The 20,740-nt window shown below is 35.6% G+C and overlaps 1 protein-coding gene and 1 long non-coding RNA gene across 2 annotated transcripts in view; both read left to right on the top strand.

The window, feature by feature from the left end:
• LOC119878393 overlaps positions 1-15,041 on the top strand; it is a 28,018-nt gene extending 12,977 nt beyond the window's left edge. Inside the window, exons 2-3 of the long non-coding RNA XR_005386828.1 lie at positions 12,190-12,346; positions 14,834-15,041. This is a non-coding gene — a long non-coding RNA (uncharacterized LOC119878393). The remainder of the gene's footprint in view (positions 1-12,189; positions 12,347-14,833) is intronic.
• On the top strand, positions 4,748-5,707 carry LOC119878392 (olfactory receptor 2T29-like). The gene has a single exon (XM_038589021.1). It carries the CDS (start codon positions 4,748-4,750, stop codon positions 5,705-5,707), a length of 960 nt encoding a protein of 319 aa, XP_038444949.1.
• Positions 15,042-20,740: the final 5,699 nt, after the last annotated feature.

The following is a 20,740-nucleotide window of genomic DNA, read 5'->3' on the forward strand; positions in this document are numbered from 1 at the left end:
TTGAACCTAGTTTCATACTTTATACTCATGAAGATATAATGAAAAATTTTACAAATTTTATTGAAGACTAAAAGTTTAGTGAAGATATATATATATACAAATATGTGAAAATATATTTTGTAGTCTATATTTTGTAGACTAATATATTTCACAGATAGAAATTTATTAGCAATGATGAAATCTGAAGCCATTGTTAATATTGGTAAAGACTTTGATGCACATTACATTTAATAATTTTAAGGGCATAAAAAATGCCACTGCAATATCTATTAGCATATTTAGATGTATTAATTGCATGATTCTTCAAAGTCCCAAGCGGATTTATCAACAGAATCTTTTATCCACTCCTCTAAGCAGCAGAGTAAAACCGAGGATGATGTCACTTTGCCACTTTTCTTTATACACTTTATACACTTAACCCAGTGTATTGGTAACTTCATTTACCAATATAGAAGAGGTGCGTAGTGTCTTCTGATGATGGATTCAACCTGAAAGGTGGGCAGAACTGCAGGAGAAAAACAGTGGCTATGGTCCTTGACTTGTTCTGTTCTAGTCTTTCTATTAGTTCTTGACAATATTTTCTCTGTTTTCTCTATTATTCTTAATGAGAACATAGATGCAGATTTCCTTCTGAAATTTAAAACACTTGTGTACTCAATTGCATTCTATTACACTAGAAAGTGGGTTTGAGATTTCCAATTATTGATAGAAGAAAACAGAATACATTTTTCCTATATTGTTGGATTATTTTTTTCCCAGAAAGTTAAATTTTGCAGAAGAATAACTGGTTTCAATTTGAAGAGAATTAATTCTGGTAGTTAGAACACTAAAACAAATACCTTGACTATATTTATGTTTTTCTGCTTAAACTTATAACAGGTTGTCTAAAACTCAAATTATAAATTGTTTTTTTTATTTTTATTTTTATTTTTTTATTTTTATTTATTTTTTTATTTTTTTAATAATAAATTTGTTTTTTATTGGTGTTCAATTTGCCAACATACAGAATAACACCCAGTGCTCATCCCGTCAAGTGCCCTCCTCAGTGCCCGTCACCCATTCACGCCCACCCCCCGCCCTCCTCCCCTTCCACCACCCCTAGTTCATTTCCCAGAGTTAGAAGGCTTTATGTTCTGTCTCCCTTTCTGATATTTCCCACACATTTCTTCTCCTTTCCCTTCTATTCCCTTTCACTATTATTTATATTCCCCAAATGAATGAGAACATATAATGTTTGTCCTTCTCCAATTGACTTATTTCACTCAGCATAATTGCATGACTTTATTTATCTATTTATCTATTTATTTATTTATTTGTTTGTTTATTTATTTGTTTGTTTATCTTATTTCATCTTTTTACAGTTTTTTTTTTTTAAATCAGGCTCCTAGGGAATATAGCTAATATCACACAACTAAGCTGAAGATGACTTTGTCTCAGACCAGTAGTGGGATCTACAGCTTGTAACTCTTAGACACGATACTCCCTTAACAATTTATATATCTTCAAATTATAAATCTTCAAATTATAAATCTTCAAATTATAAATTAGTCATCCCCCAACTTAAATAGTAAACTGTTTTCATGAAACTCAACAAATTGGATACAAAGGAGTAAGAACCAATAATCAGGAAAGCTCCCTTGATGGTACAGACTGCACTTCCTCTGTCAGATGCTCTGAGTAGACTGTTCAGTGTGGCTTGATCACAATCACCGCCACTTATTAAAGTACATCAATGACTTTACCAGCAAACCCAGACACCCTCCTGCTTTTCATTTATTCATTCAGCAAACTGTGAATCTTTAGTGTGATTCACTAATTGAAATTAATCTCTTAAAATCTAAATAACAGAAGAAAAACTTTGAATTTACATGTCTCTATTATTTACCAGATAAGACTTTGTTTTGTTTTCCCAAATATAATCACTTTAATGCACATAGCAATTAATTTCTCATTTAAACTGATATGCTGAGAAGAAAATGAGGCAACACTGGGATGTTTGTAACTCCAATCCATTTTTTATTCTCTATCTTGCTTTTCAGTGGTTATGCCTAAGTTACATGTTGAAAAATATAAAGAAGAATTAAACTTGGCTACTTGTAAGGAGGAGGTAGTCATTCTATTAAGAAAAATATATATAAATCTCATTTAAAGTATAATTGTATTTATTTTATTTATTTTTTTAAAGTATAATTTTAAAACAGCTACAAAGTACTACAAAAAGCAATACACACAGAATACATATGGCCTTTATTAAGACAAACAATAAAAATTTCTTCTATATTTTCTCTTACAGACATTATGATCTTTGTAACTTTTTAATTTTCTGACATTAAATATTTTTATTTTATTTTAAAAAATATTTTATGTATTTATTTGAGAGAGAAACAGTGAGCAAAAAGAGAAAGCACAAGCCATGGGGAGAGGGAGAGGGAGAAGCAGATTCCCCACTGAGCAGGGAGCCCGGGGTGAGGTTCAATCCCATGACCCTGAGATCATGAACTGAGCCAAAGATATATGCTTAACAAACTGAGTCACAAAGATGGTCCTGTTTTATTTTTTAAAGATTTCATTTATTTATTTTAAGAAAGAAGGAGTGTGAGTAGGGAGAGGGACAGAAAGAATCTCAAGCAGATTTCATGCTAAGTGCAGAGCCCCATGTGGGGTTCAATCTCATGATCCTGAAATCATGACCTGAGTTGAAATCAAGAGTCAAACGCTCAACTGACTGAACTACCCAGGCATCCCTTATTTTTTTTAATGCTAAAATTTAAAAGCCCTTGCCAATAATCCTATACTCTAGAATGCTGAAGGAGTAGGTAACACTGCAAACGATTTAGACATCTTAATATAAATATTCAGTACTTAATACAAATATCCAACAAATGTGGATCTCACGGCAAAATAAAATTATCTTTTTATCAAATACTACTTTCATTAGCAGATGGAAGCTGATCTTAGTGAACCATTTAAAAACAGTAAAATAAACTAAAACACACCTACTGACATAGTCTATAAGTATGAGCATAGTCTATAGTCTTCTCAGCATATCAGTTTCCATGAGAAATTAATTGCTATATATGTAATATATATGCTTACATATATTACAACAGATACATATATATTACAACTGATATATTTATTTATATATACATATATGTATATCACCTATTCACTTATGTATTTATTTAATTATATATATATTTGTATGGAATAAGCATAAATAAAAATAAACATACACACTTATTCAAGTTGTTTGGGACTACAGAAATTGTGAAGTCTAAATTTTAAATATATGAATATATAAATATATGAATAGATGCTAAACCATATGAAGTAATGCATCTTGCACCATAAGACAATAATGGTCACAGCTATTTTTACATAGATCCTACCCAATAACTAAACATTGGTATGAACACTTTAGACTAAAGTATACATGTTTATCAGTAACTAGTCATGTTCTAATCACCTTTGTTATTTTCCCTCAATCCTTACTACAGCTGAGCTAAAAAATTGTTTATCTTGGTTTTACACAGAGTGGACAGAGAAACAGTGAGTAAAGAGCAGGGGGATTGGGTCTATGGTTGCATTTGGGCTGAGATTCTAAACATCTCACCTAAAGTCCCATAGGTCTCCAAAAGTTCATTCATGTGTGAGAAACCTGACTTTTTCTTGGTTGGGTGCATTCCTCACTCTACAAAACCACAAAAACTTCACAGGAAAGCTTGCTTCTCTGGGTAAAAGAATCTCTAATATTTGATATTATGTATAATTTAGTTTCAAAATCTTTCTTACCTGGAATAAACCTCTAAGAATTTTAAAAATATTCTTGTTGGTAAACAAAGCATTGATGTTAAATCAATTTAGACTTGTATAATGAAAACTGTAGAATTATATTGTTTATCTATTTTTCAATAATTCAATGATTTGACTTGTTGGCTTAAGTTTGTCAGGTTTAATCCGATTGGTAGTGAAATGAAAAGACAGGCCAGGCAAAAGTTGGAAGAAACAGGCTTTTAATGGGACGCGCTCTTGGGCAAGGTTCCGAGGCCCTGCAAAGGAGTGAAGCTGGGAAAGTCTCAGGGCCAGGAAGTCACGTGCAGGGGAGTACAAGTGGGCTTTTTTAAGGGGGAGGGGTAAGGGTTGTGTGTCTGTATGGGGTGATAGGTATTAAGGCATGTTAGTGGCGGAATTGGTATGGGGCGATAACTGCTTATGCCCTTATATGGGGTCTGATACGGTTCAGATTTCCTGCATAGGTCCTGTCTTCCCCTGATAATATGTCCTTGGGAAGTCTGCTGGTGGTGGGAAAGTTCTGAGGCAGGGATAACAAGATAGAGGATCCACTGCCATTTTGTTGGTGCCTCCTGATCCCCCTTGATCCCGCTAGCCCAACAAAGTTTACCTTTTGTAAATTCCCAATATATGTTTATGTATGACACTGTCTGTTATGAGGAAATGTCATGACCTGAATTGTGTCAACTTCAATATTAATAACCAATTATTCTGACCCACAGTTGTAATTTTTTAGTTTTATGATAGATTCACAATAAGTTCTGATTAATAATCCTCAATCTATAGGCCCATAGGACTTTCTCTTTTTTACACAAGTAGGTGTGCACAAACACAAAATTCTCAGTATTTCTTAAATCATTTCAGGTATTTGTATTCCATGAGTGATCCATTGCCTGCAAAGCTTTCACTGGTGAACTTGAGGTCTAGATGAACTGGGCTTAGATGAACCCTCATGGACAACAAAACTTGGATGATCAGTGACAGTGGACAATCTGATTTCATCCTGGTGGGAATTTTCAGTCAGTCAAAACACCCAACTTTTCTCTGTGTGATCATTTTTATTGTTTTCTTGTTGGTATTGTCTGGAAACTCTCTCCTGATATTTCTGATATACTCTGATGCTCACCTCCACACTCCCATGTATTTTTTCATCAGCCAGTTGTCTCTCATGGATGTAATGTACATTTCCATCACTGTACCCAAAATGCTTATGAACCAGGTTTTGAGTATGAATAAGATCTCAACCCTAGAATGTGGGATGCAAATGTTTCTCTATGTAACACTAGGAGGTTCAGAATGTTTTCTTCTAGCCACCATGGCTTATGATCGCTATGTAGCCATCTGCCATCCTCTTCATTACCCTGTCCTCATGAACCATAGATTGTGTCTTCTACTGGCATCTGGCTGCTGGTTTCTGGGATCTGTGGATGGATTCATGCTCACGTCCATCACCATGACCTTCCCCTTCTGCAGAACTCGAGAGATCCATCATTTCTTCTGTGAAGTCCCTGCCATAGTGAAGCTTTCTTGCTCAGATACTTCCCTCTATGAGACAGTCATGTACCTGTGCTGTGTCCTCATGCTTCTTATCCCTGTAGCAGTCATTTCAAGCTCTTATTCTTTCATCCTTTTCACCATTCACAGGATAAACTCAGCAAAAAGCCAGAAATCCTTTGCCACGTGTTCCTCCCATATGACGGTGGTCATTCTCTTTTATGGGGCTGGAGTCTACAACTATATGCTTCCCAGTTTTTACCACACCCCTGAAAAAGACATAATGGTGTCTGTCTTTTATACCATACTTACTCCATTGCTAAACCCTTTAATCTATAGTCTGAGGAATAAAGATGTCACAGAAGCTTTAAAGAAAATGGTGAATGTAGGACCTGTCTTTCAAGAAATTATAAAATAGAAAATTAATATTTTATTCTGTTTTTTCTTCTCTCTACACATTGGAACTTAGGAATCTTATGCCAATGATTCTTTAGGGAATACCTTAGTACATAAATAAATTTCTTGGGACCTCATACCATGGTATCTTATATCATATTCACAACTACTTAACGAATTTCTCTAATGTACTACAATTATCTTTGATTCTAAATCTCCATTCAAAATGTATTGTACTATGCTAATATTTTGAGGTAAAATTAAAGTTTATAACTGTACTCTTATTATATAGAAGAATACTTACATTAAATATATAATGAATTATTTACAGGATAAAGATCATTTGGAGGTAAGAAATTTTCTCAAATAAAAGAGAGAAAAGGAGATAGAGACGGAGAGAGAAAGGGAGGGAAGGCAGAAGGGAGAGAGAGAGAAATTCAGATTGACAGAAAAGTGATAAAGCAGAGTAGGTACAGTGTTAACAACAAAGAGTCTAGGTAAAGGGTATAGGATGTTCTTTGTACCACTCTTATTCATGCTTCATTTCCACAAATTAAATTAAGTCCAAGTAAATAGATAAGATAGTCTTTCTGTCACACATGCTTTTTTTAGGATTTTTAGTCTTAGTTTTTTTTTTTTTTCATACTCTAAAGTGATGCAAAAAGCCTTCAGAGAACAAAAGCTACATAGAGTAACCTGAAGCAGCTTACACTGAGCTTGGCCCCCTGACAGTATGCCTAGGTAAAGACAGCTTACAATCAGTGGAACCAGCTCCTCCCACAGACAGACAGCAACATCTGTTGAACCAAGTTTATGGATCACTAAAAAGCTTATGCACTATGGGAAAATAGTGTATAGAATTTGAGGGGTTTTTTATGAGGTTTTAGTTTGTCATTTAAAATTTTTCTTTTTCTTTTTTGCTTTTCAACTAGTTTCTCATTTTATCAATTCTTTGTTTTTAAATCTTTTTAAATTTTCATTCTTACGTTTATATTTATAGGCATTCTTCATTTTTGGCTTCTTTTCATTGAGATATATCTGTATCCATCTATATATAGATATATATCTATATCTATCTATATATATCTATATATTTATATCTATCTATCTATCTATCTATATTTCATTTCATTTCCTTTCTTTACAATTTTGGGATTTAATGTCTTCTACCAAACAAACCAAAATACATCTAGCACCAAATGACTCCCCTGTTTTATCCATGTGTAAGAATAAATTATATCTTTTTTCCCTTTTTAAAATTTTTCTTTTTTGGTTTCTGATCCCTTTGGATTTGTCTAGTGTGTATTTTGCTGAGGTCATGGATGATATTTTTTTATTTTGTTCTCTCATTCATCTATTCTTTGGAGAAAAAGACTAGAATAAGACATTCAGAGCAAAAGAAAGAACAAGAGGTAATATGGTATATTATGTATCTAATCAATATAGATATAAGTAAAATGACAGAAATTGAATTCAGAATAATGATTACAAACCCTGATTTTAAAAAAAGGAAAAAAAAGACACTAGGGAATACCTTAGTACATAAATAAAATCTTGGGATCTCTGGGTGGCTCAGCAGTTTGATGCCTGCCTTTAGCTCAGGTTGTGATCCTGGAGACCCAGGATCGAGTCCTACATCGGGTTCCCTGCATGGAGCCTGCTTCTCCCTCTGCCTGTCTCTCTCTCTCTCTGCGTCTGTCATGAATAAATAAAATCTTTTAAAAAAACAAATAAAATCTAATCAAGTCAAAATTAAAAATACTTTAAATGAGGTGCAATCTAAAATGGATATTCTAACAGATTGAGTAAATGAGGCAGAAGAGAGAGTCAGTGACATAGAAGACAAAATTATGGATAGGAAAGAAGCTGATGAAAAGAGAGGAAAACAACCGATGGACCATGAGGGGTCAAGAGATCAGGGATGCCATAAAGCAAAACAATATTAGAATTATTGGAATCCTAGAGGAAGAAGAAAGAGATAGAGGGATAGAAGGTATATTTGAGCAAATCGTAGTTGAGAACTTCCCTAATCTGGGAAGGAAACAGGCATTCAAGTCCAGGAAGCACAGAGAACTCCCCTCAAAATCAAGAAAAATAATCAATGCACTGAAATATAATAGTGAAGCTAAGAAATGTCAAAGATAAAGAGAAAATCCTGAAAGTGGTTTGAGGTAAGAGGTCCTTAATGTACAAGGGTAGAAACATTAGTTTGGCATCACAACTATCCACAGAGACCTGAAGGCCAGAATGGATTGGTATGATATAATCAGGGTGGTAAATGAAGAACATGCAGCCAAGAATACTTTATCTTCAAGATGGTCATTCAGAATAGAAGGAGAGCTAAAGAGCTTCCAGAACAGACAGAAACTGAAAGAATATGTGATCACCAAGCTAGCCCTCCAAGAAATATTAAAGAGGATGTTCTAAGCAAAGAGTCCAAAAATAACAAGCCAGGAAGAAACAGACACACTATAAAGAAAAGTGATGCTACCAGCAATGCAATGGCACTAAATTCATATCTTTTAGTAGTGACTCTGAGTGTAAAAGGCTAAATGCTCCAGTCAAAAGACAGGGATGTCAGATTGGATAAAAAAGAAAGACCTATCCATATGCTGTCTACAAGAGACTCATTTAAGACACCTCCAAAATGAAAATGAGGAGGTGAAGGACCATTTATCATGCTATTGGACATTATAAGAAAGCTGAGGTAACAATTCTCATATCAGACAAATTAAATTTTAAATCAAAGACTGTAGTAAGGAATGAAGATGGACACTATATCATACTTAAAGGATCTATCCAACAAGATCTAACATTATAAATATTTATGCTTCCAATATGAGAACAGCCAATTATACAAACCAAATAATAACCAAATAAAACACATTGATAATAATATAATAATAGTAGGGGACTATAACACCCAACTCACAACAATAAAAAGATCATTTAAGCAGAAAATCAACAAGGAAAGAGGCCTTTGAATGACACACTGGACCAGATGGACTTGACTTATATATACAAAACAATCCATCTTAAAGCAATACACATTCTTCTCGAGTGCACATGGAACATTCTCCAGAATACATCCATTTCTTCCAGATTGCCTAATTTGTTGGCACATAGTTGCTCATAATACATTCTTAAAATTGTTCGTATTTCCTTGGTGTTGGTTATGATTTGTCTTCATTCATTCATGATTTTATTAGCTTGGTTCTCTTTTCTTCTTTTCTTTTCTTTTCTTTTCTTTTCTTTTCTTTTCTTTTCTTTTCTTCTTTTCTTTTCTTTTCTTTTCTTTTCTTCTTAATAAGGCTGGCTAAGGACTTATCTATGTTATTCTTTCAAAGAACAAGCTCCTAGGTTCATTGATCTGTTCCACTGTCCTTCTGGTGTCTATATCATTGAGTTCTGCTCCAATCCTTATTATGTATCTTCTCCTGCTTGGCTTAGGCTTCATTTGCTTTTCTTTCTCCATCTCCTTTAGGTGTAAGGTTAGCTTGTATATCTGAGATTTCTCTGATATTTTGAGAGAGGCTTGTATGAAATGTACTTCCCTCATAGGACCACCTTTTGCTGTATCCCAAAGGTTTTGAACAGTTGTACTTTCATTTTCATTAGTTTGCATGAATCTTTTAAATTCTTCTCTAATTTGCTGATTGAACCATTCATCTTTTAGTAGGATGCCCTTTAACCTCCAAGTGTTTGAGTTATTTCCAAATTTTCTCTTATTATTGAATTCAAGTTTCAAAGCAATTGTGGTCTGAAAATATGCAGGGAATAATCCCAATTTTTTGGTATCAGTTGAAATCTGATTTGAGACCCAGTATGTGGTCTATTCTGAAGAAAACTCAATGTTCACTTGAGAAGAATGTGTATTCTGTTGCATTAGGATGGAATGGTCTATATATATCTGTGAAGTCCCTCTAGTCCAGTGTGTCATTCAAAGCCCTTTTTCTTTGTTGATCTGTTTGGATGATCTGTCCATTGCTGTGAATGGGGTATTGAAGTATCCTACTATTATTTTATTAGTATCAATGTATTTCTTTACTTTGGTTATTAATTGGTTGATATAATTAGCTGCTTCCAGATTGGAAGCATAATATGTATAATGGCTAGGTATTTCTGTTGGACTGATCCTTTCTGCATGATATAGTGCCCCTCTTCATCTCTTATTAGAGTCTTTGGTTTAGAATCTAATTTGTCTGATATGAGGATTGCTACCCTAGCTTTCTTCGGGGGTCCATTTACATGGTAAATTATTCTACATGCTCTCATTTTCAGTCTGAAAGTATCTTTCTGTCAAAAATGAGTCTTTTATACACAGCATATGGATGGGTTTTGCTTTTATATCTGGTTTGATACCCTGTGTCTTTGGAGCATTTAGCCCATTTATATTCAGAATAACTATTGAAAGATATGAATTTCGTGACCTTGTATTACCCATATGGTCCCTGTTACTGCAGATTCTCTCTATTCCTTTGGGCTCCCTCTTCACTTACAGGGCTCCCCTCCTTAATATTTCTTGCAGGACTGGATTTGTGCTCACATACTGTTTCAGTTTCTGTCTCTCCTAGAAGCTCTTTATCTCTCCTTCTATTCTTAATGACAGCCTTGTTGGATAAAGTATTTGTGGCTTCATATTTTTCTCATTGAATGCCCTAAATATATCATGCCAATCCTTTATGTCCTGCCTGGTATCAGTGAATAAGTCTGCTGTTAATATGGTATTTCACCCTCTGTATGTTAGGAATCTCTTGTCTCAAGTTACCTTCAGGATTTTCTCTTTATATCTGAAATTTGTAAATTTTGCTATTATACATCAGGATGTTGATCTATTTTTATTTATTTTGAGAGGGGTCCTCTCTACCTCTTGGGTATGCATACCTGTTTCCTTCCTCAAATTATGGAAGTTCTCAGCTATGATTTGCTCAAATATACCTTCTGCACCCCCCATGCACCCTCAGGAATTTCAATAATATGGATTTTTTTTAATTTTTATTTATTTATGATAGTCACAGAGAGAGAGAGAGAGAGGCAGAGACACAGGCAGAGGGAGAAGCAGGCTCCATGCACCGAGAGCCCGACGTGGGATTCGATCCCGGGTCTCCAGGATCGCGCCCTGGGCCAAAGGCAGGCGCCAAACCGCTGCGCCACCCAGGGATCCCTAATATGGATTTTTTTTTTCAAACTATTGCTTATCTCTCAGAGCCTCTCCTTATGGGCTCTTAGTTGTTTTTCTCTCTTTTCCTCCACTTTCTTTCCATCAACTTGCCTTCTATGTTACTTACTCTCTCTTCCGCCTCATTTACCCTAGGAGTTAGAGCATCCAATTTAGATTTCACTTCTGTTGGAGTGCTTTTGATCTCAGCCTGATTTGACCTCATTTCTGCACTGGGATTCTCTAGTGATGCTCTATATTTTTTTAAAAATCCAATTAGTAACTTTATAATTGCTATCCTGAACTACATCTACATCTCTGACATCTTACTTAAATCCATATCCATTATATCTGTGGCAGAAAGTATTACCTCTCATTCCTTCTTTTGTTGTGAATTCCTCCTGCTAGTCATTTTTTCCCATGTAAAATGGCTGTTAGAGTGAGCAGAGTCAAAAATATAAACCATGACCCAAAAAAAGTACACACAGGAAAATTCCAAAGAAATGAAGAACCAGAAAATAAAAGGTAAAAGATGAAGATAAAGAAAAGCAAGAGAGAGAGAAAAAAAAATGGGAGGATGAAGAAAGGAGAGAGAATATAATCTCACACAGCGTAAAAAAGGTGATCCACGTGGTCCTGATTGTATTTTGGTCTGTTTTTTAAAAGACTCTAAATTCCAAAATTGATTCATTTAAAAGAAGCCAAAACTGAAGACTATATCTATAGTATGTAATTGCAAAATATGAACTTTAAAGAAAAAAGACATTAAACCATAGAGTTAATAAAGTAAGAAACTATTTGAAATGAGAAAAAAAGAAAAAAGTGGAAAATTTTGAACTGAAAGATGAATCATAAGAAAATTAAACCTCAAGTTCTATATTCTATTTTCCCCAACCCTGGAGCTTTCCAGAGCGGTTTGGTCAATCAGCTTGCTGTCCCCCTGTTCTTCCAGCTGGTCTTGGGGAGAGGCCTGCTGCTCTGATTCTCAGGTGTCTGTGCCTGGGTGGAGTTGCACTGCCCCTTGCCAGGGGGCCAGGCTCAGTGTAATCTGTTTGCTCTGTGAGGTTTTTGTTCTCTAGAGGCTTTCTGCCCCTCTTTAGAGGGTGAAAACAAAAATGTCCACACCCAGATCTCCAGCCCTGGGGCTGAGAAGTTGTGGTGTTTGCTAAGTTCTGCAGACTCCTGTGGAACCTGCACACTCACATGCTGCCTCAGGGCAGGAAGAGGGACACTGATTTGTGCAACTTGTAGGGTTCCAGCAGGGGTAGCTTTCACCCACTCATGGGCACACCCATCTCACCCTTCCCAACAGAAACAGAGGATTGTCCCATTTATGTTCCTTGCAGGGCCCTGGCATGGAGATCATTCATCTGGTCAAGTGTACACCCACTTCACCTGTACCAAAGGAAGATGGAGGGTTGCTGAGTTCCAGCCCTTTGCAGGGACCTACACAGAGAATGGTCAACTGATCAGGCCTTGGTTTGAGGTTTACAGCAAAACAAGGTGAGACTTTTCCTGGGCTTGCTGACCTAAACCTGTTTCCTCACTCCAGTGCTTGGGAACTCTGCCAGGTTAGACACCCTTGTTCTTTCTGTACCTCTGGGAATATTGAGACCCCACTATCCTACTCATGATTCTGCCCTGCTTTACCACTGAGGACCTTTCAGGCAGGGAAGTTTCTCCAGGTCCTAATTTTGAGCTCTAGAACTGTATCACTTTCCCATAGCCACATTACAAAGTCTTCCTCCACCTGCCATTTTTCTTCTGATATATTCCTTGCATTTTTCTTCTCACTCCTACCTTATGAAATAGTCATTTTTCTATTTGTGGAGTTCCAACCATTCTTTCCTTACATCTCCGGTTGAATTGAAAGATGTTTAGTTTGGTTTGAATAGCTATTCTGTTAAATTAAGGGGACTGGATCAAACAAGTACCCTTACTTTTACTTCATTTTGCCTAACTCTTAAATATTTTCCTAGATAATATAAACCTGAAAAAAAGATTTAGTTCCTATCTTTCTGGATAGAAAGAGGCCAGTTCAGTAGGCCAATTCATTTTTTTTTTATTGGAGGGGGAAGAAAAATTCTAAAATTTATTCTCCAACAAGACAGATAGCATCAACAGTTAAAACTACAGGGCTTTCTTCTTCTCAGATCATATATTCACATGAGCATTATTTGCCTAACAGTGAGAAAGCCTCCAGTGTGCTCTCTGTAACAATATCCACTTCACAGTGTAAACAGGTACTAGCATTGTGTTTAACTTACAATTCAGGACAAAACGCACAATGTGGAAAAAAAAAAAGGGCGGGGGAGCCTAAAGCAGGTTCAATAATACAGATAAACTCTTGATCTACTTTTCCACAATGAAGGGTCCACTCAGATAATAAATTTTCTTTCTCCTTCCCTGTTCAACCGTTACAACATGTTTCATCATTATATATACAAAAAGAGAGGTGTTAAAAAAAGAATCACAAAAATATCTTAAATGTCCCGTTGCCCCCACCACATATCAATTCAGGCTTAAGACAGGGTGTAGAATGGACAATTCTTATAAGCACTTGCCTTTAAACCAATTACATAGAGCTCTTATACAAATTAATTTCAGCAATACCATCTGGAGATAAATATAAATATATATATAATTAATATATATATATATAATTTTAAAATATTTTAAAATATTTTTGCTTTTTTTTCCCCACCATCAGTATTAGGTGATTGTGGTCTGTGTGTACGTATCAACAACATGATAATATATGTAACTTTAAGGGACAGAGAAAGAATACAAATTTCTCCAAGAAAAATCTTGTTTTCCTAAGGTCAATAATTTACAAGCCATTTGAGACAGACAGGGAAGGTTTGTGGATTGGTAAAGAAACAGGTACATTTTGAATTGTCTTGAGAGCTGCATTCCTATTTTTGTAAAGATTTGTAAGATAAGGACATTTCCTTTCAGTTCTTCAAATTGTGTTTTAACTTAAATGGTTTCAAAATTTATTTACCCAACTACATTATCTTCTATTTGCTTATTTCCTTCTGACTATGTAGTTTTAATTCTAAATATTTTGGAAGTATTTAAAAAATCCTTTGGGTGTAAGAGATGTCCCCTGAAAGGGCGCGAGGTCCAGAGCCACTTTCAATAATAGCCATTATAGCCATATATATATATAATCTGTATATATATATATATATAAAATCTCCAAACAAAAACCAATCTTCATGCCTCAGACAGGAAGAAAGCTAAGCCCAGCTACACAAAATAAGATAATGTAGGAGACAATAGTTATTGCTGAGAGAGAAAGTTTCAAATAGCAATAGGTCTGGACTTTAAAAGAGAACATAAATTTTTATTTTCCTGTCTAGAAATATAGATGGAGATTTAAAAGGATTTTAAAATATGTAAAAGTTGAAAAGGAATGTTCACCTTTTCCTGGCTTCCACCAGTTTTTCTGAGATACCTTTGTCAGGTTCTACTATCCACAGTGTTTACCCTGAGCTGTTTAAAAGAATAATGTAGGACTTTATCAGAATATCCTTGCTTTATCAGATCTCAGAGGGGCCCATCAAAGGACCTTCTTCTGAAGATAGATACAGAAATGTGTCTATAAGGCCCATAACATGGTGGGCTCCTGTTTATAGTTATGTTGTCCTTTCAGCATGGAAAAACAATTCTTTTTATTTAAGATTTTTTAAATTTATTCATGAGAGAAAGAGAGAGGCAGAGACATAGGCAGAGGGAGAAGCAGGCTCCATGCAGGGAGTCTGATGTGGGACTGGATCCTAGGACTCCAAGATTATGCCCCGGGCTGAAGGTAGGTGCCAAACCGCTGAGCCACCCAGAGATCCATGGAAAAACAATTAAATCTAGACTGAGTACTCAGAGGAGGATAGAGGGGAGCAGTAGGAGTTAAACTGTCTCCAGCTAGACTTGACCTTACTGCTCACTTGTTTGTACTCACCAATATTTACCCCACATTTTTTTCTTAAGCTCTGTTCTTTCTAGGATATCTCTTAACACAAGAAATGGAAAGTGGAGCTACCCCTGGCATGATAACCATTGTCTTGACAAGCTCCCCCGCCAGCCCAGACCAACCTAGACCAGTTTGAGTTGAACTCCTAACTCCTGCCTGTGCATATGGACTGTGAATGCCTTCTATAATGACCTACAACTACATTTACCTCATTATAATACTAAAATGTCCACCCAAGAAAGAACACCAATATACATAATGTACAATGTGTGTATAGTCCTGTTTATTTAGGAAGTGTGGGTGACCTTAGGGCTACTTCTGTATAATACAGGGCTTCCCTATCTAATTATTCATCTTAACACTAAATAAAAGGAACCCAATCACCCTTGCTCAGAGAGTTATGGCTTTGGAAATTATTTTCTGTCATCTCCTTATTTGCTGCAAATAAAATTTTCTTTGTACAACAACTCAACCTGATGTAGATTCTAACTCATCAAGAAGGAAATCCATGGGCAGCCCCGGTGGCGCAGCGGTTTAGTGCCGCCTGCAGCCCGGGGCCTGATCCTGGAGACCTGGATCTTTAAAAACTAAGGAAATCCATGTTGGTTTAGTTACAGCATCAGTCTTATAATCACTTGTTTTAGGTACCTCTTGCATCTTTAATTTTCATTAACGTTTTCCAATGAATTTGACAAAATGCTTTGGAATTTTGAAATCTTTTGGAGTAATCTGTTTGCCAATTGAAACAGGCATCTCATTCTGTTTAATTTAGGAACTATTGCTTTCAAATGCACCTCTTAAATGATCTTAGCTATTCAGAACATTCCCTATAATCACCATTATAATTATAACTTGCTTTTAGTAAGATTTTTGCAATTTTACTAGATAATCTGCAACTTCTGGACTAGTTCTTAGACATAAAATAATCAGGTGTGCCAGAAGTTGGCATGCTCAGTTCTGAGAATTTAAAGAATTACTTTAGCCAAATTTTTTGTTTTCTTGAGGCTAAACTAATACCTAAAGGAATGTACCCCTGGATTGGAGTTTGAAATTTTTTTTAATGATTTTATTTATTTATTCATGAGAGACACACACAGAGAGAGGCAGAGACACAGGCAGAGGGAGAAGCAGGCTCCATGCAGGTAGCCTGAAAATGTTTTATAGTACATTATTTCACAAAAGATTTCTGACATTGGCAAGTAACTTAGGGTCAGTCTAACCCATTTCATGGCCAACTTATTCATCACAGTAGTATTCCTGAGGTAGTGAGCACACTAACAGCCATTAAATACTTGGCCTATGCCTAACCAATTTTTGTAGCTTTCTGACCTGTGACTTCCCCATTAGCAATAATCTTCACCTACACAAATCAAGACTAACAAATATGTGCATCGTAATGTATCATCAGTAACCAACAAATGTTAATGTGTCCTGGCCACAAGAAGGCCTTCTATACACCATCGATAATTCCTATTGAACCTTGAGGTTAGGCAAGCAGTTGGACCAGCAAACCACAAGGAATGGGGACTGTGGACTAATCCCAAACACAATGGAGAACTACAGTTACACTAATAGTTCTCAGCATTCAAGCCAAGATATAACTAAAGGTGGTGTTTTTCACCAGAAGAATTGTCATCTGGGGAACCTGGGTGGCTCAGTGGTTGTGTGTCTCCCTTCAGCTCACGTCATGATCCCAGGATCCTGAGATCGAGTCCCACATCAGACTTTGCACAGGGACCCTGCTTCTCCCTCTGCCTAAGTCTTTGCCTCTCTCTGTATGTAATAAATAAATAAATAAATAAATAAATAAATAAATATCTGAAAGGCTGGGGGCTTGGCCTGCAACCAAACACTTCTGCAAGCTCAGCTGGGCTCAGAGGCAAATCTGCCAGCTCAATTAGTTCTGGGTAAGTGTGCCAGCTCAATTAGGTCTAGGCATAACCATCCAACAGCTTCAGCTTCTCTGCCCTGTAAAGAAAAGCAAATTAGATCAGGAGCTCAAATGCAAAAAAAGTGGAGCTTAGCACTGAAAATAGCTTACAGCCCTTATAAATATTGAGAAAGATTTTAAGTTCAAAGAGTTTACAGGGAACCACATCTGTGGTTTCTTGGTGTACCTGAATGGCATTGAAAGTTCCCTCCAGATTCTTTTGCTATGACAAAATCTTTTAAAAAATATAAATTGAGCAAACCTAAAAAACTAAATAAATCTGAAGACCCTATATGATTTAAAGATTCAGGAATCAGTCATCATCCTATCTAGCAAGCAAGTGGAGTTCCAAAGGGCTAAGTGAACAAAAATGGTTTTTTTAAAGGAAGGACAAGGAAGTCATAAAAATAAACAAATATTATTTCAGGTGAGGTCAACTTCCTGTGGGTGCAAGAGTTGGTAACTTGGCCTAAGTTGGGCCTGTGGTTTCCTTTTTAAACAGCATAATATTCTTGATTTTATTCCATATAACAAAGAACAGGATGTTATTTTTTTATGACTAAATACTATTCTTTTGTATATACCAACTTTTCTTCACTCATGTATCCATAGATGTACATGCAGGTTATTATACTTAGAATAAATTTAACCAAGAATAAAATAACCATGAAACAAAGACATTGATGAAATAAATTGAAGACACAAATGAGTACAAAGACAACATTTTCATGAATTAGAAAAGCTATCATTGTTAAAATATTCGTACTACCCAAAGCCATTTTTGCAATTAGAGCAATCCTATTAAATTTCCCATGAGAATTTCTGCAGATATGGAAAAATCAATCCTAAAAATGTGGAATGGAACTACAAAAGTCCCTGAATAGTCAAACATTTTGGAAACACAAAGCTAAACATAATATCTCTTGATTTGAAAATGTTACAAAGCCACAGTAATCAAAACAGTCATGGTATTGACATATATAGAGGTATAGAAGGAAGAGAAGGTGGCAGCTGAGTAGCAGGACCGTAGGTACAGCCCACAAATACAACTAGATAATTATCAAAACGTTATAAGTTCCCCAGAAAATCAACCTGAAAACTGACAGAACAAATTTCACAACAAGGAGAGAGAAAAGGTCACATCAAGAAGGTAGGAAGTGTTGAGATGTGATTTAGGAGAAAAGTGGACTATGGCTGCTGCAGGTGGAGGGGAACTACAGTCACAGAGAGGGAGAGAGAATGGAGTCCAGAGTCCACAGGGAAACTCACAAGGAGAATATTCATCAAAGTAATTGGCTGGGAAGACAAGAGGGGCTGATTTTCCTGAGTCCTTGCAACTGGAAGAGCTTAAAAAATGGAGTTTTAAAGGTCAGCAGGGTTGTCCTGGGATAGAGCCCTGAAGATGCTGTGCTGCTCTTGGAGAGAAGGCAAGCAGACAACCCCAGGAGATGGCAAAAAACAGGGATCTGTGAAGGAGGAAAAGTTTATAAAATGGAAAAATCTCTTAGCCAGACTTATCAAGAAGAAAGAGATATATCCAAATAAAATCACAAGTGCAAGAGGATAAATAACAACCAAACCCCAGAAATACAATAGATTATAAGAGAGCATTATGAAAAACTATGTGCAAACAAACTGGACCACCTGGAAGAAATGGGCAAATTCCTAGAAGATACAAACTACCAAAACTGAAACAGAAAGAAATATAAAACTTGAACAGACCAATAACCAGCAAAGAAATTGAATCAATAATCAAAAATCTCCCAATGAACAAAAATCCAGGGCCAGACAACTTCCCAGGGCATTGTACCAAACATTTAAAGAAGAGTTAATATCTATTCTTCTCAAACCATTCAAAAAAAAAAAAAAAAAAAAAAGAAAGAAAGAAATGGCAAGAAACTTCCAGACTCATTCTATGAGGACAGCATGACCCTGATCCCAAAACCAGATAAAGACCTCCAGTAAAAAAAATGAAAACTACAGGCCAATATCTCTGATGAACATGAATTAAAAAAATTCTCATAAAATACTAGTAAATTGAATCCAATAATACATTAAAGAAGTATCCACTATAATTAGTGGAATTTATTCCTGGGCTGAAAGGATGGTTCAATATTACCAAATCAATCAATATGATACACCACATTAATAAAAGAAAAAGAAAGAAAAAAAAAGAAAAGGTAAGAACCATATTATTCTTTCAATAGATATAGAAAAGCATTTGACTAAATACATCCTTTCATGATATAAATCCTCAACAAAGATAGGTTTTGAAGGAACATACCTCAACAAAATAAAGGACCATGTATGAAAAACAAATATCTAATATCATCCTCAAGAGTGAAAGATATTGAAGATGGCACAAAGAAATGAAAAAAAATCCCATGCTCATGGATTAGAGGAATAAATATTGTTAACTACCCAATGCATATACATTTAATGCAATCCCTATAAATATACCAACAGCATTTTTACAGAGCTAGAATAAACAACTTGTCTATTCTACCACAAATAGACAAAGTAATCTTGAAAAAGAAAACTAAAGTTGGAATCATCCGGATTCTGGACTTCAAGTATATTATGAAGCTATAGTGATCCAAACAGCATGGTATTGGCACAAAAATTGACACATAGATCAGAACAGGGTAGAAATCCAGAAATGAACCTACAACTATATGGTCAATTAATCTGTGGCAAAGCAGAAAAGACTATCCCAATGGGGAAAATACAGTCTCTTCAATACACAGTGTTGTGAAAACTAGACAGTGACATGCAAAAGAATGAAACTAGATCACCTTCTTATACCATACACAAAAATAAACATAGGGGAAACAGAAGAGATAAGGAGGCAACCCAAGAAACAGGCTTTTAACTATGGAGTTCAAACTGATGGTTACCAGAGAAGAAGTGGGTGGGAGGATTGGTAAAACACATGACTGGAATTTAGGAGTACACTTGAATGATGAGCACTGGGTATTGTATGGCAGTGTTGAATCAGTATATTCTACACCTGAAACTAATATTACACTGTATGTTAACTGGAATTTAACAATCTAAAACAAAAACTTAAAAAAATAAAGGAAAAATAATAATTTAAAGAATTTGTTATTTTAACATAAAGTAAGATGAGGTCCTTCATTTTTCCCTATCTTGTCCTCCCAATTTATATTATATGATTATCTTCAAGAGCTTTATTCAAAAAAAGAAAGCCAAATCCCTCAGTTCATGTATAACAGTCCTGACAGAGTGCTGTAACAAGCTAGGCCAGGAGAAGATAGGTTTCACCTAAAGTTCTGTCTCCACCAATATAAAATATAAAGCTAAGGATAGAGAAAGTCTTATGAAAACCCTAAAGTGGGCCATTGTTTGATTCAGGAATCGAGACTAGAAGACAAAGTCATCAGATCTCAACATAGAGCTGCAGAAGTAGACTTGCTCCATGGGGAGGAGCCTTTCATAGGCTGAGCAGGATGACTTCTCCCAGAGACTGGCCTGCCTGTAGGATCAGGTGCAAAAACAGAACTCTGAGGTTTCCTGGCCCAAGCAACCTTCTGAAATACTCTGTATATTTTGAGATACTACACACTAGAAACTCTGGACATATGAGAATACTAAACTGCTCTCAAGATGCTTCTACCTTTGAGTTTACAGTGCTGTCCAGATACACTAAGAGATTCAAGGCCTCTTCCATCTTAACTGGATTTTAAAGTCATGGATAGCTTGGGATGATGCTTAGTTTTACAGTGCCTTTTAACAAAACTAGTTATTTTGGTGTATAGGAATGTTTCTCAAAACTTTGGTCAAAATTCCTGTTCCCTGTATATATCAATATTTTCTATTGATTTTAATAAACAAAAAATAGACATAAAATTAGAGCAACACTTTAAGTTCTAATTATTTGCTTTTATTTTTTTAATATTTTATTTATTTATTCATGAGAGACACACAGAGAGAAGAGACACAGGTAGAGGGAGAAGCAGGCTCCCTGCAGGAA

Source organism: Canis lupus, unplaced genomic scaffold (genome assembly GCF_011100685.1).
Source record: "Canis lupus familiaris isolate Mischka breed German Shepherd unplaced genomic scaffold, alternate assembly UU_Cfam_GSD_1.0 chrUn_S156H316, whole genome shotgun sequence".
Classification (NCBI taxonomy): domain Eukaryota; kingdom Metazoa; phylum Chordata; class Mammalia; order Carnivora; family Canidae; genus Canis; species Canis lupus.